The sequence below is a fragment of the Pseudophryne corroboree genome, chromosome 2, assembly GCF_028390025.1.
Source record: "Pseudophryne corroboree isolate aPseCor3 chromosome 2, aPseCor3.hap2, whole genome shotgun sequence".
Classification (NCBI taxonomy): domain Eukaryota; kingdom Metazoa; phylum Chordata; class Amphibia; order Anura; family Myobatrachidae; genus Pseudophryne; species Pseudophryne corroboree.
The window spans coordinates 376,523,910-376,550,817 of record NC_086445.1 but is presented as its reverse complement, the minus strand read 5'-3'; the positions used below and the strand labels follow the sequence as shown (position 1 = coordinate 376,550,817).

Sequence of the window (26,908 nt, the reverse complement as noted above, 5' to 3'; positions counted from 1 at the left end):
TTCGTATGAAGCCACCATCTTTCCCAGGACTCCCGTGCAGTGATGCACCGATACCTGTTTTGGTTTCAGGAGGTCCCTGACCAGAGATGCTAATTCCTGGGCCTTCTCCACCGGGAGAAACACCTTCTTCTGTTCTGTGTCCAGAATCATGCCCAGGAAAAGCAGACGCGTCGTAGGAATCAGCTGCGACTTTGGAACATTCAGAATCCAGCCGTGCTGTAGTAACACTTCCTGAGAGAGTGTTACGCTGATTAACAACTGCTCCCTGGACCTCGCCTTTATGAGGAGATCGTCCAAGTACGGGATAATTATAACTCCCTTCTGCCGAAGGAGTATCATCATTTCGGCCATTACCTTGGTAAATATTCTCGGTGCCGTGGACAGGCCAAACGGCAAAGTCTGGAACTGGTAATGACAGTCCTGTACCACAAATCTGAGGTACTCCTGGTGAGGTGGGTAAATTGGGACATGCAAGTAAGCATCTTTGATGTCCAGCGACACCATAAAATCCCCCTCTTCCAGGCTTGCAATAACCGCTCTGAGCGATTCCATTTTGAACTTCAATTTTTTTATATAAGTGTTCAAGGACTTTAGATTCAGAATGGGTCTCACCGAACCGTCTGGTTTCGGTACCACAAACATTGTGGAATAGTAACCCCTTCCCTGTTGAAGGAGGGGGACCCTGACAATCACTTGCTGGAGGTACAGCTTGTGAATTGCCGCCAGCACTACCTCCCTTTCCATGGGGGAAGCTGGCAAGGCTGATTTGAGGTAACGGCGGGGGGGAGTCACTTCGAATTCCAGCTTGTATCCCTAAGATACAATTTGTATAGCCCAGAGATCCACCTGTGAACGAATCCACTGGCTGCTGAAGTTTCGGAGACGCGCCCCCACCGCATCTGGCTCCGCCTGTGGAGCCCCAACGTCATGCGGTGGACTTAGTGGAAGCAGGGGAGGACTTTTGTTCCTGGGAACTTGCTGCATGGTGCAGCTTCTTACCTCTACCCCTGCCTCTGGCAAGAAAGGATGCACCCCTGACCCTCTTGCCTTTTTGGGAACGAAAGGACTGCATTTGATAATACGGTGCTTTCTTGGGCTGTGAGGAAACCTGAGGCAAGAAAGTGGACTTTCCAGCTGTCGCTGTAGACACGAGGTCCGACAGACCGTCCCCAAACAACTCCTCACCCTTATAAGGCAAAACCTCCATGTGTTTTTTAGAATCAGCATCTCCTGTCCATTGCCGAGTCCATAAGACCCTCCTGGCAGAAATGGACATAGCATTAATTCTAGAGCCCAGCAGGCAAATGTCCCTCTGAGCATCTCGCATATATAAGACGACGTTTTTGATATGGCCCAGGGTTAGCAAAACAGTATCTCTGTCGAGGGAATCTATGTCGTCTAACAGAGTATCTGTCCACGCTGCTACAGCACTACACATCCAGGCTGAAGCAATAGCAGGTCTCAGTAGAGTACCAGAGTGTGTATACACTGACCTCAGGATAGCTTCCTGCTTTCTATCCGCAGGCTCCTTTAAGGCGGCCGTATCCTTAGACGGCAGGGCCACCTTTTTAGATAAGCGTGTCAGCGCCTTGTCCACCCTAGGGGATGTTTCCCAACGTAACCTGTCCGTTGGCGGGAAAGGGTACGCCATCAGTAACCTCTTAGAAATCACTAATTGCTTATCAGGGGAACTCCACGCTTCTTCACACAATTCATTTAATTCATCAGATGGGGGAAAAGTCACTGGCTGCTTTTTCTCCCCAAACATATAAACCCTCTTGGTATTAACCAGGTTACTCTCAGAAATGTGTAATACATCTTTCATTGCAATAATCATGTATCGGATGGCCTTGGTCATTTTAGACTGTAAATGTGCCTCATCATCGTCGACACTGGAGTCGGACTCCGTGTCGGCATCTGTGTCAACCATTTGAGATAGAGGGCGTTTATGAGCCCCTGACGGCTTCTGAGACGCCTGGGCAGGCGCGGGCTGAGACCCCGGCTGTCCCAAGGCTGTAGCATCATCAAACCTTTTATGTAAGGAGTTAACATTGTCATTTAAGACCTTCCACATATCCATCCAATCAGGTGTCGGCCCCGACGGGGGCGATACCACACTTATCTGCCCTTGCTCCGCCTCCACGTAACCTTCCTCATCAAACATGTCGACACAGCCGTACCGACACACCGCACACACACACAGGGAATGCTCTGACTGAGGACAGGACCCCACAAAGTCCTTTGGGGAGACAGAGAGAGAGTATGCCAGCACACACCACAGCGCTATATAACACAGGGATTTTCACTGCTAATAAGTGATTTTCCCAATAGCTGCTTTTTTGTATTGATTTGCGCCTAAATTTGTGTCCCCCCTCTCTTTTTAACCCGTCTTGTACCTGGATACTGCAGGGGAGAGCCTGGGGAGCTGCTTCCAGCGGAGCTGTGAAGGGAAAATGGCGCTGGTGTGCTGAGGAAGAAGGCCCCGCCCCCTCAGTGGCGGGCTTCTGTCCTGCATTTCATGTAAAAAATGGCGGGGGTTTTTACATATATACAGTGCTAGACTGTATATATATATATATGTATGTTTTTGTGCCAAAGGTACCTCAATTGCAGCCAGGGCGCCCCCCCCCCCCAGCGCCCTGCACCCTACAGTGACCGGAGTGTGTAAGTGTGCTGGGAGCAATGGCGCACAGCTGCGGTGCTGTGCGCTACCTTAATGAAGACAGGAGTCTTCAGCCGCCGATTTCGGCGTCTTCCAGCTAATGTTCTTCTGGCTCTGCAAGGGGGACGGCAGCGCGGCTCCGGGAACGGACGATCGAGGACAGGTGCCTGTGTTCGAACCCTCTGGAGCTAATGGTGTCCAGTAGACTAAGCAGCACAAGCTAGCTGCAAGCAGGTAGGTTTGCTTCTCTCCCCTTAGTCCCACGTAGCAGTGAGTCTGTTGCCAGCAGAAGCTCACTGAAAATAAAAAACCTAATAAATACTTTCTTTTCTAGTAAGCTCAGGAGAGCCCACTAGGAGCACCCAGCTCTGGCCGGGCACATATTCTAACTGAGGTCTGGAGGAGGGGCATAGAGAGGAGCCAGTGCACACCAGATAGTACCTAATCTTTTTTTCTCTATCGTCCTAGTGGATGCTGGGGTTCCTGAAAGGACCATGGGGAATAGCGGCTCCGCAGGAGACAGGGCACAAAAAGTAAAGCTTTATGATCAGGTGGTGTGTACTGGCTCCTCCCCCTATGACCCTCCTCCAAGCCTCAGTTAGGTTTTTGTGCCCGGCCGAGAAGGGTGCAATCTAGGTGGCTCTCCTAAAGAGCTGCTTAGAAAAGTTTAGCTTAGGTTTTTTATTTTACAGTGAATCCTGCTGGCAACAGGATCACTGCATCGAGGGACTTAGGGGAGAAGAAGTGAACTCACCTGCGTGCAGGATGGATTGGCTTCTTCGTCCCTCTGGAGCTAATGTCCAGTAGCCAATCACAGGTACAGCCTGGATGGGTCACCGGAGCCTCGCCGCCGGCCCCCTTGCAGATGCTGAAAAGAGAAGAAGGTCCAGAATCGGCGGCAGAAGACTCCTCAGTCTTCTTAAGGTAGCGCACAGCACTGCAGCTGTGCGCCATTGCTCTCAGCACACTTCACACGGCAGTCACTGAGGGTGCAGGGCGCTGGGGGGGGGCGCCCTGGGCAGCAATGGAAACCTGTTATTTGGCAAAAAATACCTCACATATAGCCTCCGGGGGCTATATGGAGATATTTAACCCCTGCCAGAATCCGTTGAAGAGCGGGAGACGAGCCCGCCGAAAAAGGGGCGGGGCCTATCTCCTCAGCACACAGCGCCATTTTCCCTCACAGAAAGGCTGGAGGGAAGGCTCCCAGGCTCTCCCCTGCACTGCACTACAGAAACAGAGTTAAAACAGAGAGGGGGGGCACTAATTTGGCGTTAGAAATATATATAAAGATGCTATAAGGGAAAACACTTATATAAGGTTGTCCCTATATAATTATAGCGTTTTTGGTGTGTGCTGGCAAACTCTCCCTCTGTCTCTCCAAAGGGCTAGTGGGTCCTGTCCTCTATCAGAGCATTCCCTGTGTGTGTGTGCTGGTGTGTCGGTACGTGTGTGTCGACATGTATGAGGACGATGTTGGTGAGGAGGCGGAGCAAATTGCCTGTAATGGTGATGTCACTCTCTAGGGAGTCGACACCGGAATGGATGGCTTATTTAGGGAATTACGTGATAATGTCAACACGCTGCAAGGTCGGTTGACGACATGAGACGGCCGACAAACAATTAGTACCGGTCCAGACGTCTCAAGAACACCGTCAGGGGTTTAAAACGCCCGTTTACCTTAGTCGGTCGACACAGACACTGACACGGACACTGAATCCAGTGTCGACGGTGAATAAACAAACGTATTCCTCATTAGGGCCACACGTTAAGGGCAATGAAGGAGGTGTTACATATTTCTGATACTACAAGTACCACAAAGATGGGTATTATGTGGGAGTGAAAAAACTACCGTAGTTTTTCCTAAATCAGATAAAATAAAATGAAGTGTGTGATGAGGCGTGGGTTTACCCCGATAGCAAATATTGGCGTTATACCTTTTCCCGCCAGAAGTTAGGGCGAGTTGGGAAACACCCCTTAGGGTGGATAAGGCGCTCACACGCTTATCATGTGGCGTTACCGTCTTCAGATACGGCCGCCCTCAAGGAGCCAGCTGATATGAAGCTGGAGTAATATCCTAAAAAGTATATACACACATACGGTGGTTATACTGCGACCAGCGATCGCCTCAGCCTGGAAATGCAGTGCTGGTTTGGCTTGGTCGGATTCCCTGACTGAAAATATTTTAGTGATATAGAGCATTTAATAGGATGCAGTCTATATATATATATATATATATATATATATATATATATATATATATATGCGAGATGCACAGAGGGATATTTGCACTCTGGCATCAAAATAAGTGCGTTGTCCATATCTGCCAGAAGATGTTATGGACACGACAGTGGTCAGGTGATGCAGATCCCATACGGCACATGAAAGTATGGTCGTATAAAGGAGAGGAGGTACTTGGGGTCGGTCCATCGGACCTGGGGGCCACGGCAACAGCTGGGAAATCCAACCTTTTTACCCCAAGTCACATCTCAGCAGAAAGAGACAGTCTTTTCAGCCTCAATCCTTCAGTTCCCATAAGGGCATGCGGGCAAAAGGCCAGTCATATCTGCCCAGACATAGAGGAAAGGGAAGTAGACTGCAGAAGGCAGCCCCTTTCCAGGAACAGAAGCCCTCCACAGAGTCTGCCAAGTCCTCAGCAGGACGCTGGGGCCGTGCAAGCTGACTCAGGTGAGGTGGGGGGTCGTCTCAAGAGTCTCAGCGTGCAGTGGGATCACTCGCAAGTTGACCCCTAGATCGTACAAAGTATTATCCCAGGGGTACAGTTTGGAGATTCGAGACATCTTTTCCTCGCAGGTTCCTGAAGTCTGCTTTACCAAAGGCTCCCTCCGACAGGGAGGCAGTATTGGAAAAAAATCACAAGCTGTATTTCCAGCAGGTGATAATCAAAGTACCCCTTCTACAATCAAGGAAAAGGGTATTAGTCTTCCACACTATATTGTGTTACTGAAGCCAGACGGCTTGGTGAGACATATTCTAAATCTGAAATCTTTGAACACTTACATACAAAGGTTCAAATCAAGATGGAGTCACTCAGAACAGTGATAGCGAACCGGAAAAAAGGGGACTATATGGTGTCCCTGGACATCAAGGATTACCTCCATGTCCAAATTTGCCCTTCTCAACAAGGGTACCTATGGTTCGTGGTACAGAACTGTCAATATCAGTTTCTGACGCTGCCGTTGAATTATCCACGGCACCCCGGGCCTTTACCAAGGTAATGGCCGAAAAGATGATTCTCTTCAAAGAAAAGGGCATCTTAATTATCCCTTACTTGGACGATATCCTGAAAAGGGAAAGGTCCAGAGAACAGTTGGAGGTCGGAATAGCACTATCTAAAGTAGTTCTACGACAGCACGAGTGGATTCTAATATTCCAAAAATCGCAGCGTTTTTCCAACGATACGTCTGCTGTTCCTAGGAATGATTCTGGGCATAGTCCAGAAAATGGTGTTTCTCCTGGAGGAGAAAGCCAAGGAGCTATCCGAACTAGTCTGAAACCTCCTAAAACCAGGCCAAGTATCAGTGCATCAATGCACAGGAGTCTTGGGAAAAATGGTGGCTTCTTACGAAGCAATTCCATTCGGCAGATCTCACGAAAACGAATGGTCCGGATCGCATCTTCAGATGCATCAGCAGATAATCCTGTCTCCAAGGACAAGGGTGTCTCTTATGTGGGGGCTGCAGAGTGCTCATCTTCTAGAGGACAGCACATTCAGCATTCAGGACTGTGTTCTGGTGACCACGGATGCCAGCCTGAGAGGCTGGGAAGCAGTCACACAGGGAAGAAATTTCCAAGGAGTGTGGTCAAGTCTGGAGATTTTTCTCCACATGAATATACTGGAGCTAAGAGCAATTTACAATGCTCTGAGCCTAGGAAGACCTCTGCTTCAAAGTCAGTCGGTGCTGATCTGGTCGGACATCATCATGGCAGTCGCCCACGTAAACAGACGGGGCGGCACAAGAAGCAGGAGGGCAATGACAGCAAGAACTTTTCGCTGAGCGAAAAATCATGTGATAACACTGTCAGCAGTGTTCATTCCGGGAGTGGAAAACTGAATTTCCTCAGCAGGAATGAATTCCACTCGGAAAAGTGGGAACTTCATCTGGAAGTTTCCACATGATTGTAAACCGTTGGGAAAGACCAAAGGTGGTCATAAGATGGCGTCCCACCTGAAGCGCCAGGTCAAGAGACCCTCAGGCAATAGCTGGGTCGCTCTGGTAACACCGTGGGTGTACCAGTCGGGTATGTGTTCCCTCCTCTGCCTCTCATACCCAGGGTATTGAGAATTATAGGAAGGAGAGGAGTAAGAATTATACTCGTGGCTCCGGTTTGGCCAAGAAAGACTTGGTAACCGGAACTTCAAGAGATAAGAAGGGTCTTGATTCAGCAAGAATCAGGTCTGTTCCAAGACTTACCGCAGCTGCGTTGACGCAGGGGCGGGTGAACGCCGGATCCTAAGGGAAAAAGGCATTCCGGAAGAGGTCATCCCTACCCTGGTCAGAGCCAGGAAGGAGGTGACCACACAACATTATCACAGTTTAGGTGAAAATATGTTCCATGGTGTGAGGCCAGGAAGGCTCCACGGAAGAATTTCAACTAGGTTAATTCCTATATTTCCTGCAAACAGGAGTGTCTATGGGCCTCAAATTGGGGTCCATTAAGGTTCAAATTTCGGCCTGTCGATTTTCTTCCAGAAAGAATTGGCTTCAGTTCCTGAAGTCCAGAAGTTTGTCAAGGGAGTACTGCATATACAACCCCTTTTGATGTCTCCAGTGGCACTGGGGGATCTCAACGTAGTTTTGGGGATTCCAAAAATCACATTGGTTTAAACCACTCAAATCTGTGGATTTGATATATCTCACATGAAAAGTGAACATGCGGTTGGTCCTGGCCTCGGCCAGGCGAGTGTCAAAATTGGCGGCTTTGTCTCACAAAGCCATATCTGATTGTCCATTCGGACAGAGCAAAGCTGCGGACTCGTCCCCAGTTTATCTCTAAGGTGGTGTCAGCGTTTCACCTGAACCAGCTTATTGTGGTACCTGCGGCTACTAGGGACTTGGAGGACTCCAAGTTGCTGGATGTTGTCAGGGCCCTGAAAATATAGTTTTCCAGGTCGGCTGGAGTCAGGAAATCTGACTTGCTGTTTTATCCTGTATGCACCCAACAAGCTGGGTGCCCCTGCTTCTAAGCAGACTATTGCTCGTTGGATTTGTAGTACAATTCAGCTTGCACATTCTGTGGCAGGCTTGCCACAGCCAAAAATATGTAAATGCCCATTCCACAAGGAAGGTGGGCTCATCTTGGGCGGCTGCCCGAGGGGTCTCGGCTTTACAACTTTGCCGAGCGGCTACGTGGTCGGGGGAGAACACGTTTGTAAAATCCTACAAATTTGATACCCTGGCTAAGGAGGACCTGGAGTTCTCTCATTCGGTGCTGCAGAGTCATCCGCACTCTCCCGCCCGTTTGGGAGCTTTGGTATAATCCCCATGGTCCTTTCAGGAACCCCAGCATCCACTAGGACGATAGAGAAAATAAGAATTTACTTACCGATAATTCTATTTCTCGGAGTCCGTAGTGGATGCTGGGCGCCCATCCCAAGTGCGGATTATCTGCAATACTTGTACATAGTTATTGTTAACTAAATCGGGTTATTGTTGTAGTGAGCCATCTTTCAGAGGCTCCTCTGTTCTCATACTGTTAACTGGGTTCAGATCACAGGTTGTACAGTATGATTGGTGTGGCTGGTATGGGTCTTACCCGGGATTCAAAATCCTTCCTTATTGTGTACGCTCGTCCGGGCACAGTATCCTAACTGAGGCTTGGAGGAGGGTCATAGGGGGAGGAGCCAGTACACACCACCTGATCATAAAGCTTTACTTTTTGTGCCCTGTCTCCTGCGGAGCCGCTATTCCCCATGGTCCTTTCAGGAACCCCAGCATCCACTACGGACTCCGAGAAATAGAATTATCGGTAAGTAAATTCTTATTTTAGAGTGCCCAGTCTCCTGCGGAGCCCGTCTATTCCCCATGGTCCTTACGGAGTTCCCAGCATCCACTAGGACGTCAGAGAAACATCCTTTATTGCTATAATCATATATCGAAGGGATTTAGCCAATTTTGGCTGTAACTTTGCATCATCGTAATCGACACTGGAGTCAGAATCCATGTGTGTCAACAATTTGGGATAGTGGGCGCTTATGAGACCCTGATGGTCCCTGCGACAGAGGGTCAGGCACGGGTTGAGACCCTGACTGTCCCAATGCATCAGCCTTGTCAAATCTTTTATGCAAGGAATTAACATTATCATTTAAAACCTTCCACATATCCATCCAATCAGGTGTTGGCGCCGTCGGCGGAGACACCACATTCATTTGCTCCCGCTCCTCTCCCACATAGCCTTCCTCATCAGACATGTCGACACAAGCGTACCGACACACCACACACACACACAGGGAATGTCCTTTCTGAAGACCGTTCCCCCACAAGTCCCTTTGGAGAGACAGAGAGAGAGTATGCCAGCACACACCCCAGCGCTATAATATCCCAGGAATAACACAGTAACTTAATGTTAACCCAGTAGCTGCTGTATGTATAGTTTTTGCACCTAATTATGTGCCCCCCCTCTCTTTTCAACCCTCTTCTACCGTGTATCAGCAGGGGAGAGTCCGGGGAGCTTCCTCTCAGCGGTGCTGTGGAGAAAAAATGGCGCTGGTGAGTGCTGAGGGAGAAGCCCTGCCCCCTCGACGGCGGCCTTCTATCTCGCTTATACAGTAATTTTGGCGGGGGCTCATACATATATACAGTGCCCAGCTGTATATATGTGTACTTTTGCCAACATGAGGTCCCAAATGCTGCCCAGGGCGCCCCCTGCGCCCTGCACCCTTACAGTGACCGGAGTATGTGAGGTGTGTGGAGCAATGGCGCACAGCTGCAGTGCTGTGCGTTACCTCTAGTGAAGATCATGAAGTCTTCTGCCGCCTATGAAGTCTTCTTTTCTTCTCATACCGGCTTCTATCTTCCGGCTCTGCGAGGGGGACGGCGGCGCGGCTCTTTGATGGACGGCGAGGGTGAGATCCTGCGTACCAATCCCTCTGGAGCTAATGGTGTCCAGTAGCCTAAGAAGCAGGACCTAGCTTCAGAGAGTAGGGCTGCTTCTCTCCCCTCAGTCCCTCGAAGCAGGGAGTCTGTTGCCAGCAGAGCTCCTTGAAAATAAAAAACCTAACAAAATACTTTCTATCAGTAAACTCAGGAGAGCTCACTGAAAAGCACCCAGCTCCTCTGGGCACAGTTTCAAACTGAGGTCTGGAGGAGGGGCATAGAGGGAGGAGCCAGTGCACACCAGGAACTAAATTCTTTCTTAAAGTGCCCATGTCTCCTGCGGAGCTCGTCTATCCCCATGGTCCTTACGGAGTCCCCAGCATCCCCTAGGACGTTAGAGAAAAGGATTTACCGGTAGGTAATTAAAATCCTATTTTTAGAAACTGTTTTACATACTGCTAAATTTTTGTGGTGCATTTTTGAAGTGTCATTTTAAAAGAAAGTTAAAGGTTTGCAGGCTGTTTTTTTTTTTTTTGTTTTGTTTTGTTTATTTGATCTTTCATTTACATTTTTAGAAATAAGGGTACTATGCCACAGTGCTTAACATTGCTGCCTTACAGTCCTTGGGTCAAAGGTTTGATTCCAGCATGGACCCTGTCTGTGTGGAGTATGTATGTTCTCCTTATGCATTGACTTCCTTCCTTCAGCATTCCTAAAATACTACTTGGAGGCTACCAGCACGCCTTCCCACGTTTCCATCAATCTATAACAGGGAAGGCTGACAAAACATCTCTTGGTCCCTGATGGATACTCGCTTTTAACAAATTTTTTAGTAGTGTAACATTTTAAGGGTCATTTTTTTTAAACATTTATTGAAAATGTTAAAGGCGTACACAAAAAACAAAATCACACCAATTAAACGGAGAGATAACTTTAGCAGAGTAAACGCTGACAAATTGCACACTAAGGGGCCTTTTTTTTAATCAAATATTACTTGTGTGATGTTCCTCAAACACCTGTTTTTGGGGATATCCACAAATATTAAGTATCCCCCGAATATTTGCTGCGGTCCCTCCATTTTCGACAGTATAGGTTTGTTTGGGGGCTTCAAAGCTGTCAGATTTACCAAGTTTGTCCCCAGTAGGTAGCGCCCTCTCCTAATGGCGTTATCTTATAGTAAAACAGAAAATACACTAAGCGCTTAGGTGAGTGAGACTGCAATATGATCGTCAGCCGCCTCTTGTACAAGGGGATTGCCAATCCCTTAATCCACAAAAATACCAAAAAAAACCAAGTGGCGCTTAACAATCATATAGTATAAAATATTTAATAAGCATGCACATAAAATACAATGCAACAACCTCCCGGGGGTGTAATACAATTATTAAAACATCACAATAATGTTGTATAACCGTATGATAAATACGAGCACCTGGTGTTTAATTAAAGTGCAGGTTGGAAACGTAAAATTAGCCACTGTTAACACAAAAGTCTCAGGATTATACAAGAAACAATATGTACACACTTAAATGTGCGGCTACAGAATGATTTCCAGATATGTAGCTCACAGTGGCATGCCCACAGGATAATACCCGTGACCCGGGTTGAAGTGTGTTTGTTCAACAAATATGAGCAGTGTAAACGGATGTTGAAAAAAGTACAAATAAAAATAATTTAAATGAACCTGTTACCGCTGGGCAGGAGCTTTCGATTCCTGCTCCCTGGTGCTGTCCCGTTAGCCAGGGAAATGATGTACACCAGAGCCTCAGCGGGGTGGAGCGTTATCTTATAGTAGTTTATGGGCTACAATCCCCAGAAATCACTGCAAGGTTTGCATTCCGGAGTTTTGGCCCATCTCCATATAACATTGTTATAGTAGCCTATGGGCTACAATCCACAGAAATCATCCTATTTAACCCTCCCCGGCATTGGCCGCCACACATGCATGGTCAGCAGACCGTATGTGCGCAGAACCACTCCAGAAACAGAAATGATTACTTCTCTACACATTGCAGCCCCTGTCCCTGCATGTGATTATTACATGTGAGTATCCCATATCCAAATATTCTGAATTACGGAATACAGTATTCCGAAATACTGAATTTTTTGAGTGAGACGGAGATAGTGAAACCTTTTTTTTTTTCTGATGGCTCAATGTACACAGACTTTGTTTAATACACAGTTATTAAAATATTGTATTAAATGACCTTCAGGCTGTGTGTATAAGGTATATATGAAACCTAAATCAATTGTGTGAATGTACACACACTTTGTTTAATGCACAAAGTTATTTCAAAATATTGGCTAAAATGACGTTCAGGCTGTGTGTATAAGGTGTATATGAAATCTAAATGCATTCTGTGCTTAGACTTCGGTCCCATCACCATGATATCTTATTATGGTATGCAATTATTCCAAAATACAGAAAAATCCAAAATACTTCTGGTCCCAAGCATTTTGTATAAGGGATACTCAACCTGTACTACATTCAGGCAAATGTTAATTTCATGTTGCTGCGAATAGTGGTAATAATTAAAAAGTGAAGTGTGGCAACAGGAACACAGAATGGAGGGGAAAAGCATGGTCATTCAGAAACAGTGTCTTTAGATTGGAGGATTGACAAAAGGACTATTCTATCACATTTTAATGGGCATTTTTTTTCACATACATGAGTCTCTTATTGGATACAATGGAATTAAGCAGACTACTCTAGGAAGCAAGAGAAGGGGCTTGTGGAGCCTCTAATGCCTAACAATACACTGCTCAAAAAAATAAAGGGAACACTTAGACAACACAATGTAACTCAAAGTCAAACACACGTCTGTGAAATCAAACTGTCCACTTAGGAAGCAACACTGATTGACAATCAGTTTCACATGCTGTTGTGCAAATGGAACAGACAACAGGTGGGAATTATAGGCAATTAGCAAGACACCCCCAATAAAGGTGTTGTTCTGCAGGTGGTGACCACAGACCACTTCTCAGCTCCTATGCTTTCTGGCTGATGTTTTGGTCACTTTTGAAAGCTGGCGGTGCTTTCACTCTAGTGGTAGCATGAGACGGAGTCTACAACCCACACAAGTGGCTCAGGTAGTGCAGCTCATCCAGGATGGCACATCAATGCGAGCTGTGGCAAGAAGGTTTGCGGTTTCTGTCAGCGTAGTGTCCAGGGCATGGAGGCGCTACCAGGAGACAGGCCAGTACATCAGGAGACGTGGAGGAGGCCGTAGGAGGGCAACAACCCAGCAGCAGGACCGCTACCTCCGCCTTTGTGCAAGGAGGAACAGGAGGAGCACTGCCAGAGCCCTGCAAAATGACCTCCAGCAAGCCACAAATTTGCATGTGTCTACTCAAACGATCAGAAACAGACTCCATGAGGGTGGTATGAGGGCCCGACGTCCACAGGTGGGGGTTGTGCTTACGGCCCAACACCGTGCAGGACGTTTGGCATTTGCCAGAGAACACCAAGATTGGCAAATTCGCCACTGGCACCCTGTGCTTTTCACAGATGAAAGCAGGTTCTCACTGAGCACATTTGACAGAGTCTGGAGACGCCAAGGAGAACGTTATGCTGCCTGCAACATCCTCCAGCATGACCGGTTTGGCAGTGGGTCAGTAATGGTGTGGGGTGGCATTTCTTTGGGGGGCCGCACAGCCCTCCATGTGCTCGCCAGAGGTAGCCTGACTGCCATTAGGTACCGAGATGAGATCCTCAGACCCCTTGTGAGACCATATGCTGGTGCAGTTGGCCCTGGGTTCCTCCTAATGCAAGACAATGCTAGACCTCATGTGGCTGGAGTGCGTCAGCAGTTCCTGCAAGACGAAGGCTTTGATGCTATGGACTGGCCCGCCCGTTCCCTAGACCTGAATTCAATTGAGCACATCTGGGACATCATGTCTCGCTCCATTCACCAACGCCACGTTGCACCACAGACTGTCCAGGAGTTGGCAGATGCTTTAGTCCAAGTCTGGGAGGAGATCCCTGAGGAGACCATCTGCCACCTCATCAGGAGCATGCCCATGCGTTGTAGGGAGGTCATACAGGCACGTGGAGGCCACACACACTACTGAGCCTCATTTTGACTTGTTTTAAGGACATTACATCAAAGTTGGATCAGCCCTTAGTGTGTTTTTCCACTTTAATTTTGAGTGTGACTCCAAATCCAGACCTCCATGGGTTAATAAATTTGATTTCCATTGATATTTTTTGTGTGATTTTGTTGTCGGCACATTCAACTATGTAAAGAACAAAGTATTTAATAAGAATAGTTAATTCATTCAGATCTAGGATGTGTTATTTTAGTGTTCCCTTTATTTTTTTTGAGCAGTGTAGATACTTTAGCGAGTGTATAAAGTCCAAGACCAAGTGGCACATGTTCAGGTCAGACAAGCACATACTAATCCCAGACGTAGCCACACAGTCCAGGCCCCGTGTCCAGGGGACTGGACCATTTCGTATGCCAGAAGCCCGCAGCAAGTGTTCCACATTTATGGAAAGAGTGGAAGTTGAGCTTCTGAGTCTTCTCCCAACTCACTGGAACCTATACATTCTGTGAAGTATATACAACTGTATCTGCTAAATTGTAGCATATGCTGTGGCAGTATGAGAACTAGTAGTGAAGCTCCAATACTCACCCGAGTGAAAGCCTTTGTCAGTCTCCCATTTTAACCTCAAGGTCCACAGCCCTCCGAGTTCCACAGCTGAAATAAATACAGCAAATACGCTTCCTAGAGGGAAGAGTGCGTAGAGGTGACTCCATAAACACGGGGCGTCCCCACCCCACTGTGCACACAGCACATGGCGGAGCTATAATATATGATAAAATAGAGACCTTGGTTGACCAAAGTCAGTGCTGTGCATAGGAGCATAAAGACCTTTCTATTATATATCCGTAATGGCAATTCTATAAGTCATTCCCAAAAAGTTTGAGTTCCGCCAGCCACACCCTGCACGTCTGAACCACAGAGAAGGACAGCACGCAAGAGAGGGCTTTGCAAGTAAAAACTTTAATGGGCTGAAAGTTAAACCAGTTTGCTGGAGTAGTGCCCAGTGCACATTCTGGCATAGCCACTCAGTCTTGTAATTGCACTAATTGTGCAGCCAGATAATATCTCATATCTGTAAATGCCATCCCTCCTTCAACCTAAGGATGTTAAGATATTCTTAAATACATTTTCACATAAGTGGACTTCTCAAGAATTGCATTTATCTTTAATATACAAACACCGTAATGTAAAGCTAAAACAGCCCCTGCATCACAATGTTCACAAATAACCTCAAATTGTGTCTGGAGAAACAACAAGCGAATGTGTGATCTGTGAGCACGGCAGAGATTTACAATTGAACCCAGGTTTAGAAAGTATTGAAAGTGAAATCGTTCTTTGCGGTTGGAACGAAAAATGTGGTAATGACAAATAACAATCAACCATTAGCGCCCAAAAGCCAGAAAATGGGCAGAAATGGTCCTTCAGATAAATTGGTTACATCAAATGACTTTAACCAAATTGACTGAATGACCATTTTCTGTCTGTTTCCCAGTGTTTGGGAGCAAATGGTCAATTGTCATTTGCTCCTGTACATTTCCAGATTTTCGTTCCAACCAGAAAGACTGGACAGATGATCTTTATAGTGTGTATCCAGCTTAAGGACACTGATAGCAACATAACTCATAACAAATTTAATGTGGAATGCACAAAAAAATACATATACGTTAGTGCTACATAATACAATTATTTTTAATTAGATTTGAAAGGTCAGTTGAGTGTCCGTTTTTTCCCTATCTAATAGACCGGAAAAAACAACACCCAACCAACTTTTCAAAAATTTTAATTGCCCCCCCCCCCCCCTCCAAGAAAACTAAAATACAATTTATTATGTACAGTTTTATCTGTTATTTCCATTCATCATATGAGCTCCAGCAACGAGAACAGGACTCTGGCCTGTTGTCCTGTTTTATTGAATTAATCTTACGTGCTTAAAAGCATGGTTCTTTCAGGTGCTGTTCATGACAGCCCTCCCAGATGTAGTCAGTCACCTATAGTAGCACACCTCTTCAGTGTTAACCCTCGAGAGCACCATGACCTTTGTAATGTGTCTGCAAACTTATTCTTTTACATGAACACAGAACTTCTTGTTGATTTTTAATGTCTGAAGTCACAATAGGGGTACAGTCTTTGCATATATATTCATATAAATTGTTGATTTTGAAGCCCAGTTTGCTAACTCAAACACCCCTTATATCAGATGTTCTCAAACACTGTCCTTATGGCACCCCAACAGTCTAAGTTTTAGGTATATTCATGGCTCAGCACAGATGGTTAAATCAAATTGACTGAGGTGCTAATTAAGTCACCTGTGGCCAAGCTTGAAAAAACTTAAAACCTGGACCGTTAGGGTGCTTTGAGGGCCGCGTTTAAGAAGCTCTGCCTTTGTTATTAACTGGAAGATTGCATGATATTCAGTGATGGAGTTATGCAAACATAAAAGCTCTGAGAGAATTTGCTTTCTCGCTCACCTTTTTATTTACTTTTTTGTTCATATAAATGCAGTTTTTATGGAACTAAAAATTAGTAAAGTTCTTTTGGCTGACAAGTGAAAGAACGGTTTGTATTTTAAAGTTGAAAAAAAAAACAGTATTGTCCAAAATATCTAAAATATAAACCAATCTCAGACCAGTTATCCACATTCCATCACTGAGACTGTATGGTTCCCCCTTCTCGCGTACATCCATGGCAGAGTGTTGTTGCTGGTCGCCACACTGTATTATAGACTTTAAAGCATAGCAAAGCTGGTCTGTTCATAAGTAAAAGTATACCTAAAATTGCTAGCTTTGCTTTTTTCTTCATTAAATTCTTCAAGCATTTTCACTGTCACATTCCCTTTCTGTAAGGTGCTGAGTCTGGTTATGTGGCACAGCTTTTCTGTATTGTATTACTCTCAAAATAGGAAAGAATTGGAGGGACAGTGCACAGAAATGCGATAGTGGTCACGGTGATTGGCTTGCAGTCTTGATGTAAAAATTCTTTGTATTGATTGGTGGAGTCTTCCACAGAGACATGGGGGTATATGCAATTGCGGTCGAATTGCCGCAAATGTCGAGAAACGGGGCATTTTCGACACAAAAAAAAATCGACAATGCAGTACAGTACTTTTCGACAAAAAAACAGCCGTTTCAGATTCGACTTTTTGAAATTCGACAGTTGTCAAATTCAACATGTCTGCAATGGTAAAAATGCGGCTTTTCAACAAAAGTATATACAATTGAAGAATGTCGATTCGACAACAGTGCTTTTCGACAGTCATATCGTCAATTTCAGTCCGCCTCATTTTGGTGGCGGGATCTAATAAAAATTTTAAAAAACATGGGTTTTTTTGTGTTTTTTGTTGTTGCTAATAGCATATCTATTTATATTAGAAGGGATTATCTACTTGGTTTGTCTATTAGGAGCCACAAGTATTATTTATATATTTTTTAAAAGAATATTTTTTTTTTTTTACTGACTAAAATAATATGAAGAGATCAGAGCATGTTTTTCAGTGGGAAGGGGTGGGAATGGGTTAAAAAGCAAGAAAAAAATGCGTGGGGTCCCCCCTCCTAAGCATAGCCAGCCTCGGGCTCTTTGAGCCGGTCCTGGTTGTAAAAATACAGGGGAAAAATTGACAGGGGATCCCCCGTATTTTTACAACCAGCACCGGGCTCTGCGTCCAGTCCTGGTGAAAAAAATACGGGGGACAAAAACCGTAGGGGTCCCCCGTATTTTTAACACCAGCACCGGGCTCCACTAGCTGGAGAGATAATGCCACAGCCGGGGGACACTTTTATACTGGTCCCTGCGGCCATGGCATTAAATCCCCAACTAGTCACCCCTGGCCGGGGTACCCTGAAGGAGTGGGGACCCCTTAAATCAAGGGGTCCCCCCCTCCAGCCACCCAAGGGCCAGGGGTGAAGGCCGAGGCTGTACCCCCCCCCCATCCAAGGGCTGCGGATGGGGGGCTGATAGCCTTGTGTCAAATAAAAGAATATTGTTTTTTGTAGCAGAACTACAAGTCCCAGCAAGCCTCCCCGCAAGCTGGTACTTGGAGAACCACAGGTACCAGCATGCAGGGGGGGAAACAGGCCCGCTGGTACCTGTAGTTCTACTGCAAAAAAAATACCCAAATAAAAACAGTACGCAGACACCGTGAAAGTAAAACTTTATTACATACATGCATGCCGACACACACATACTTACCTATGTTCACACGCCGACTCTGTCCACTTCTCACGTAGAATCCACGGGGTACCTGAAAATAAAATTATACTCACCATAATCCAGTGTAGATCTGTCCTCTTCTTTTTTGTAATCCACGTACTTGGCAAAAAAATAAAATGCAAAAGCTGGACCACGCACTGAAAGGGGTCCCATGTTTACACATGGGACCCCTTTCCCCGAATGCCGGGACCCCCCGTGACTCCTGTCACAGAGAGTCCCTTCAGCCAATCAGGGAGCGCCACGTCGTGGCACTCTCCTGATTGGCTGTGCGCTTCTGAACTGTCAAACGGCACATGCCGCTCCATTATCTTCAATGGTGGGAACTTTGCGGTCAGCTGTGAGGTTACTCGCAGTCAGCCGCTGACCGCGAGTAACCTCACCGCTGACCGCAAAGTTCCCACCATTGAAGATAATGGAGCGGCATAGTGCTATGCGCCGTCTGAGCTATGACGCGCACAGCCAATCAGGAGAGTGCCACGACGTGGCGCTCCCTGATTGGCTGAAGGGACCCTCTGTGACAGGAGTCACGTGGGGTCCCGGCATTCGGGGAAAGGGGTCCCATGTGTAAACATGGGACCCCTTTCAGTGCGTGGTCCGGGTAATGCGGTTTGTTTTTTTGCCAAGTACGTGGATTATAAAGAGAAGAGGACAGATGCTACACAGGATTTTTGTGAGTATAATTTTATTTTCAGGTACCCCGTGGATTCTACATGGAGAAGTGGACAGAGTCAGCGTGTGAACATGGGTAAGTATGTGTGTGTCGGCATGCATGTATGTAATAAAGTTTTACTTTCACGGTGTCTGTGTACTGTTTTTATTTGGGTATTTTTTTGCAGTAGAACTACAGGTACCAGCGGGCCCATTCCCCCCCCCCCCCCCCCCGCATGCTGGTACTTGTGGTTCTCCAAGTACCAGCTTGCGGGGGAGGCTTGCTGGGACTTGTAGTTCTGCTACAAAAAAAACAATATTCTTTTATTTGACACAAGGCTATCAGCCCCCCATCCGCAGCCCTTGGATGGGGGGGGACAGCCTCGGGCTTCACTCCTGGCCCTTGGGTGGCTGGAGGGGGGGGGGCTTGATTTAAGGGGTCCCCACTCCTCCAGGGTACCCCAGCCAGGGGTGACTAGTTAGTGATTTAATGCCAGGGCCGCAGGGACCGATATAAAAGTGTCCCCCGGCTGTGGCATTCTCTCTCTGACTAGTGGAGCCCGGTGCTGGTGTTAAAAATACGGGGGACCCCTACGCTTTTTGTCCCCCGTATTTTTTGCACCAGGACCGGACGCAGAGCCCGGTGCTGGTTGTAAAAATACGGGGGATCCCCTGTCAATTCCCCCCCCCCCCCCCCCCCTGTATTTTTACAACTATGACCGGCTCAAAGAGCCCGAGGCTGGTTATGCTTAGGAGGGGGGATCCCACGCATTTTTTTTCTGGGTTTTTTAAACACTTTTGTGCCGTCCAAAAAGTCGAATCCAGGACGCACACTATCCGTCAATTGGTCAGTTTTTCGACAGCGGGACTGTCGAATCCGTTTTTTATTGAATATGTCGAATTCGGGTCCCGGCGGCAGGGTGTCTGACTGTCGAATTAAAATACGGTCGAATTCCAGTTGGAATTCGGCCGCAATTGCATATACCCCATGATGGTGAGGTATAAATAGTCAAGCTTTACTTTTCTGTTTGAGTGTTTTATACCCTTTCCATGGTGATTTGTTAAATCACTTTATTGCTTACTTTTGACTGGTACTTTACTGATTTGCGTGCAAGGGGAAGAATTGGTGCATGACACTTCTAACAAAGCTGCAATACTAGCTGGGAATAGTATTGGACAATGCAAATTAACATCATTGTTCATAGATAAAGTTAAGGGGGGTACTCACGGAGCGATATTCTAAGCAATCTGACTAGATTGCTTAGAATGTCAGCATGATCGCTCCGTGTGTAGCCCCCTCAGCGATAGCGATGCGCAGCCCCGCACATCGCTATCGCTGCTGCTAGAATGGCCTGCATGCAGGCCAATCTAGCGGGTCGCTCACTTCACCCGCTGGGTGAAGTGAGCGCCCCCGTCTCCCCCTGCACGCTCAGCACAGATCGCGCTGTGCTGAGCGGCGGGAGAGATGTGTGCTGAGCGGTTCGCTCAGCACACATCTCTCGCACATCGGCCCGTGGGTACTGGGCTTTACTGTTTGAGTTTATTTATCCTGCAGTGTTATTGTTTAATTCTCATATGCTATTGTTTATCTGCACAAACAATATCATTTTGCACCTGATAGAATCCACTACCTTTAATATAAAAGCTGCTATTTATTCACCTGAGAATCCCATCACGAACACTGTACACTGACACAAATCGATCCGATAATTTTCAGGCATGCCCAAAAGGCATAAATTACCACGGTGGGCTGTGTGTGGTTATCTCCTGACTGCCCGCAAACTCTCATTTGCTGAATTGCACCACAGGACTTATGTTTGTCTTATTAATTGACATCTTGAACAACTGTAACCTGTACAAAAGTAGATTTGTCCATATTGTGAGCTGACCTAGTTTTCATTTGAATGTAGCTCATCAATTCAGAAAATTAAAGTATACAAAGTAGTTCAGCCCACAAAATGGTATTTTCTACTTTTTGTAGGTGACTGTCTACCTTAAAGTATTTCTACAGCATAATTGCTTTAGCACGAAGCAGAATTACATGGTTTAATTTTAATGCATGAAACCCCAAAGGTGCAAACAGACCAAGCTATTTATATGAAATCTTTGTATATTGCCGTCACCGGGCCTAAGCTCTAAAATTGGAAGTTTCTGTCTTTAAAATGAGCAGATCTTCTTCTGTAAATAGTTTGGTTGTACAGTACCTCAAGAAGTTGATCCATTTATCCAAGAGTGCATGTATTCTTACAGTATGTTGTTCTAACTCCCAGGGGCAGTCTGCAGCAAAGCGACAAGGAAAATATAAAAAGGTACTGACGACGGTTACTGTAACATAATATTTTTGCAAATACTGAATCTGTCACCAAAACATTTGAGGACAGATTTGTGGAACAAAAAATTAGTTTTTTATAGTTTTTGAGGAAAAAAAAACAACAACAACCCAGAGTGAGTAGGTTCCAAATTGATTGCATAGTCAAAGTAGTTCCTTTAATGGAAAACAGTATTTTTTCATCTGACAGGAGAAGATGATCTGCAAACATGAATATAGTCATCATATTTTTGTTTGCTGGTTTGTGTGGTTTTATTAAATTTTTTATTTTGTCAGAATTTTGCAATAAGTCTCTCAAGTTGTGTTCTATAAACCCGTTCTTAACGTTTCGGTGAAAGATTCACTTTGAATGCTATGTTTTATTTGACTCTGTGTACATCTAGGTCTTTATGTGTAGTTAAAAATGTAAAGTAAAAGTAATGACATCCGTTACACTCCTGTTTTTGCACACACGTGTGCATGTAAGGCTCACTGGTATCCCGATGTAATGCATTGGCTCTGTATATTTTATATTCATATCTGGGTAAAACAAAGATCTTTTAGGTAGGCAATAACTCTATCTCCAAGGGTAGCATTTGTGTGTATGACATGTTGGTTTGTGCTTTAATGGCTATGGCGATATTGCTGCTGTAATTTATGAGAATTTTTTGAAGCAGGTTTTTGCTTCCAAAGAGCCCACTTACCATCCACTGTATGCAATACGCTGTAGCCATAGCTTTTATATTTTGTTTAATTGAGTACTAGTTTTATATATATATATATATATATATATATATATATATATATATATATATATATATATATATATATTTGTTGAGTAGTGTTAGGCGAGACAGCATTGCTTTGCAGGTAGGGCTCTTTCACTTGTTTCCTGTATAAATCTTTGATGTAGCTACACTTCTGATTACAGGTTAGTGATCTGTAACTAGTTGTGTATAGCCTTTATGTGGCTGTGCTTATATGTTAAGGGTCCTACACGTGGTGCGATTCTGCCTATTGGCCGATTTGCACTCTACGATTTCCCTTGAACTCTACGATTTCCCTTGAACTCCCTGAAGCCCAGAACCACCGATATAGACTATACACACGGTGCAATTTTGGCTATGTATGATTTTGACACTACTATGTACTAGATTGTACACTTTCTAGTCAAAATTTACCTGCCTGTACAGTCTATTTTTACTTGAGATACCGACCGCACAGGAACGCGCATCGGCATCACAAGATGTATACACACGGTGCGATATGCACTATGTTTTCTACTGATATGGACTATATAGTCCATATCAGTAGTTATATTGCACCGTGTGTATGCGGCTTAAGGCTCAACATCAAATATTTTATATCTACTAGGAATTTAATGGTAATATTTCAGCTGCTAATTCTGCATGCTTTCACTCGGTTATTTGACAATTTAATATTGAGAGCATAGTAGCATATAGAATATTAATACAAATTTTATTTAATGCTGAAGTATGGGACATAGTTGTTTTGGTTTTACACCAGGATTTCTAGTGGACCGGTCCCCTGAATATGGGATTAATCCATAAAATGATATTATTTGCGATGTATGAGTGACGAGTACATGAACATTTTTTTTCACGTTTTTCTGTTTGATCTGTAGATTTGTCGCATGTATACACAAGTCAAATTTCTACTTCCATTAGCAAACATGGTTCATGTGTAATTAAGAAACACTTGAGAAATTCTTCAGTGAATATTTTCATTGGATTGAAGGCCCTTTTTGAGTTATTAACTTTGTTTTGTTTCCCTTTTTTGTCAAGGGTAATGTTTCTCCTTTCACCATTACAATCTGTACAGTTCCTCTTTCCTGCCTGGAGTGTTCTCTGCTCTGATGCTTCTAGCACACTATGGTCTATATCAGAGATAGACTAGAGTGTGCTAAAAGCACCAGAGCAGGCGGAGAGACCCCAGGCAGGAAAAAGGAACGGCACTGGTTGCGACAGGTGCAGGCTGCTAGACTGAAGACTTGACGTACTTCCCTGATGATGAATTCACCAATGTTTCCCTACAGCAAAAATTATCACTTATTCCACAACCTAGAAACTTGGCTTTTCCCTACATATTCAATGTATAATAGATCTGGGCTTAATTGGTATACTGACATAAGAACAAGCAGAATCATCAAATTAGCCTTAACCTTCTGTAACCCACTTCTCTGTCTTCTAGACAGCTGCTTCCTATGTCTATAATGCATCTTGCTTTCCCCTTCAAGCTGCATTTATGTAATCATGTTTTAAGCAGAAACCATTACTGCTTTTATTCTCTTTGTAGGATGTGATATCTGTTCATTATCATTTGATACCATCCTCAAATAAACCAAAGAATGGCAGCAAGGATAAGGAAAAAGAACCGGAGAAAGAAAAGGATGTAAAAGAAGAGTTTGCCGAAGCTCTCCGAGATTTAAAGATTCAGTGGATCACTAAGTAAGTGAACAGGCAAGCAGCATTTTTTGCTTCTGGCTTCATCTCCAACATTGTCCTATTAGTGGGGGGATGAAGGCTACTGGTGCAGGAGATTACAGCGAAAATGTGGTCTATAAGTACAAGGGATAGCTGTACTACCACCAAAGGTTTTTCAAAGTGCTACTACTGTACATGTCTCACCACTTTAGCAAGAAATGGGGTGAACAGGATGTCTAGTCTCAATAGATGCCGGGATCCCGACAGGGCCACCATACCTCGCCAGTATACTGGTAACAGTAGGTGATCCCCTGTCTATGGGTGTCCACGACATCCATACAGGGAAAATAGAACCAGCGAGCCCACGATGGGCTTCTTTGCGCTCGTCCCCCTGCTGGAATTCCACCGCTTGGGATGCCGATGTCGGGATCCTGACGTTCGGCATCCCGGGTGTCAGGATCTCATACCGATCCCCTCTTGCTTTCACATCACTTTCTACCACCATTGCTTTTAGGTTAACATAATAAAATTGTGGCTTCTGTGTAAAGATTGGTCAGGTGGCCTCCACATTTACCAATATATCTGATGATGATCCATTTGATCTTGGTTTATCAGACAGGAGGGTCATTTCGGGATATCACTGTAGACATCATAGCCTGTTCAGATATTTAGTGGTATAGACAATTTGCTTATATATTTGATTAATTAAACCATTGCACACAACTTTTGCAGACTTGAGAGCAGTGATATCTTCAATGAATTAAAAGAAATTTTTCCAAATCATCTTCCCCTATATGTGGCGAGACTTCATCAACTCGATTCTGAAAAGGTAACTTGTGTGTTGCGTTGTGCTGATGCAGTGTGGAATATGTAATTTAGTACTTTAATACCGAAACTACAGAATACAGTAATCAAATGATTCTTTAATATCTGTTTTCTGGGAACTAAATTCAGTGGGACACAACCCACATGCCTGTGAATCAGCCTAGTAACCCAGGATTCAGTTTCTTGTAGTGTATTTAAGATATGTATTTATTTTTTCCTAATAGAAGCCCCCTCTTCTTGTAGTCTCCTCCCCCTCAATAACCTGAAGCTAGGAGCTGATCACACTTAGCTTGAAGTGCAAGTGAAGAAGTGTTCATCCTATCCTCTCCGTTATAGTTTAATAGATACAAACTCAAAGTAATCAGCTCCTACCGTCAGGTAATGGGTACTCTGCTTCCTGTATGAGGTAGGATGTTGTACTGTATATATGTGTATTTGGCCCTGCTCTATAACCCCGCCTCCAGGCACTGAGATCAGTTGGAGTTGGTGCTTGCAGCAGCAGGTCACTTAACAGGGGGGCTGCACTGGGCAGCCCTGAAAAGCTTTCTAAGAGGACTTCAAGGGCCACAGAGCTGATGTCAGTGTGACATTCAGTGCTGCGGCTCCATCGCCTTCCAAGTGGCGTCGCATACTCCCGCGGCCTGTTCCCGGGTACTTGCGACGGAGACACTCCGGCTTTAGGCACACGGTCGCAGACGCTTTCCTGGTTCACGTGGATGCTATGGGTAGGATGTAAGAGGGTCCCCCAGACGGGACCCGCCATTAAATAGCGTTCCTGTTGCGGTATAGGGAGACTGACTGAGACGCTGGGCGCCATCTTTTAAGCATAGCTGCGGCTGGTCTCTGGGACTGCAGGCCAAGGTCTCCCTTGTAAAGCCACCTGTATACAGCGCTGTGACTTTACAAACACTTGAGTATTCTACATGTCTTTATACAGACAGCGTTCGATTAGAAAGAGTGTACCTACTACAGGATATATTGTACGAGTATTCTGATATATACCTCTGGTCTAGTACCGCACTCTGATTGATATTGATCAATCTATCTGTACATATACTAGTCCAGTGCAGTTTAATTCTTATAATAATTATCTGCATTGCCTGTGACTGTGTGTGCCTGTGTCTGCTGGTGGTTTCACTTTCAGTGTTACCCAAATATATCTATCACTATATTGTGTACACTAAGGGAGTAGGTGCGTCTGGGTCATATATATAGTGTGTCACAGTATTTACCCATTACGTGTATTCTACTGTGTACTCAGTCTCATAATACTGGATTTGTTCGCAGGTGTTGCGTACTGTGTATTCAGTCACATACTAATGGATTTATTCGCAGGTATTGTACTCTGTCTGGCTTTATCGTACTAAACCGCTCTGCTGTTGCATTTGTGTACAATGTCTAACAAGAAGGGCAGTAAGTCTATGGACGCCCCTGCATCATGCAGAGCATGCGCCAAAGATTTACCAGAGGGGAAAGTTTTGTATGATGGTCTGTGTACTGTATGTCATACATCTCTCAGTCAGTCCGCAGCTCCTGTAACCAATCAGGAGCCACCCTGGACTATGTACACAAACCTACTAGGTACTCTGGTGGAGCACCTAACGCCCACTATTGGACCACCTGTGCAACTACAGTCACAAATGGTCCCTATGGTTAATCCGCCTTTGGCGGAAAATTTGTCTAACCAGTTACAGCAATTAAATCAAGCCTTGGTCAGACAAAAATCTACTCCATTTCACTTCCGTGTCTATAGGTGATCTAAGCGGGCTGCTTCCTCTTCACAATCCACAAATCTCTCAGATGTTTACTCTGAAGACGAGGGGGAGAATACTGTCCTGTAAGACACTGAATCAGGTGTTTCTGACGAGGATTCTCCATTTCAAATCGGTGTCCCTGCCCTAGAGGTTGCTATTAAGCAGATTCTAGAAATCACTGATTATGAGGATTCCACTACTGTGGCTAAGAAAACTGATATTTTTAAGCTGGAAGGTTGTTAAACATCTATTACCCCATTCTGATCATTTGGTGGACATCAGGCAGGAGCCCTGGTCTAATCCGGGGAAGAAAATTCCCTCTGTCTAAACAGGCTTTGGCTCGCTATCCTCTCCCTGCAGAGTTATGTAACAAGTGGGAAAATTCACCGCCGGTGGATTCTCATGTCACCTGCCTATCACCACTGTCACTTCACTGAAGAAACCGACAGATAAGCGTGTGGAGGGATGCCTGAAATCTATTTACTCCCTTACAGGTGCTGTACATAGACCCACTATTGCATCCTCTTGGGCTGCAAAAGGTATTGAAGCATGAGTTCAGGCATTAGAGGAAGAGCTGCCTGAGGATATATCTGACAATACAACACAATACCTGTCTCACATTACCACCACTGCCGCCTATTACATTGAGTAGGCATCCTCTGCACCGGGTGTCTTGGCAGCCAAGGCGTCGACTACATCTGTCCTGGCTCGCCGTATTGTGTGGTTGAGGTCATGGAAGATGGACCTAGACTCCAAAAAGATCTTTGAGATACTCCCCTTTAAGGACATTTTGTTTGGGGAAGACCTTAATAAAATTGTGTCTGAGTTAGCGTCTGCTAAGACTGCATTTTTCCCATATACTAATCCTTCTGCACAGAAGGCAAAAGGTACTACTTTTTGTACCTTTTGGCCTTAATGGAAAGAAAAAGGTCAGGCATAGCTGAGACAGTCTCGTG

General features: G+C 45.3%; 1 protein-coding gene across 2 annotated transcripts in view; it reads left to right on the top strand.

Annotated features, from left to right (window-relative positions):
* TPP2 (tripeptidyl peptidase 2) overlaps positions 1-26,908 on the top strand; it is a 329,315-nt gene that overhangs the window by 277,271 nt on the left and 25,136 nt on the right. The window contains exons 24-26 of one of the 2 annotated variants that reach the window (XM_063953224.1): positions 20,892-20,930; positions 23,246-23,397; positions 24,106-24,202. In XM_063953224.1, coding sequence (XP_063809294.1) covers positions 20,892-20,930; positions 23,246-23,397; positions 24,106-24,202 — 288 coding nt within the window. The remainder of the gene's footprint in view (positions 1-20,891; positions 20,931-23,245; positions 23,398-24,105; positions 24,203-26,908) is intronic. The other variant, XM_063953225.1, reaches the window with a different exon arrangement.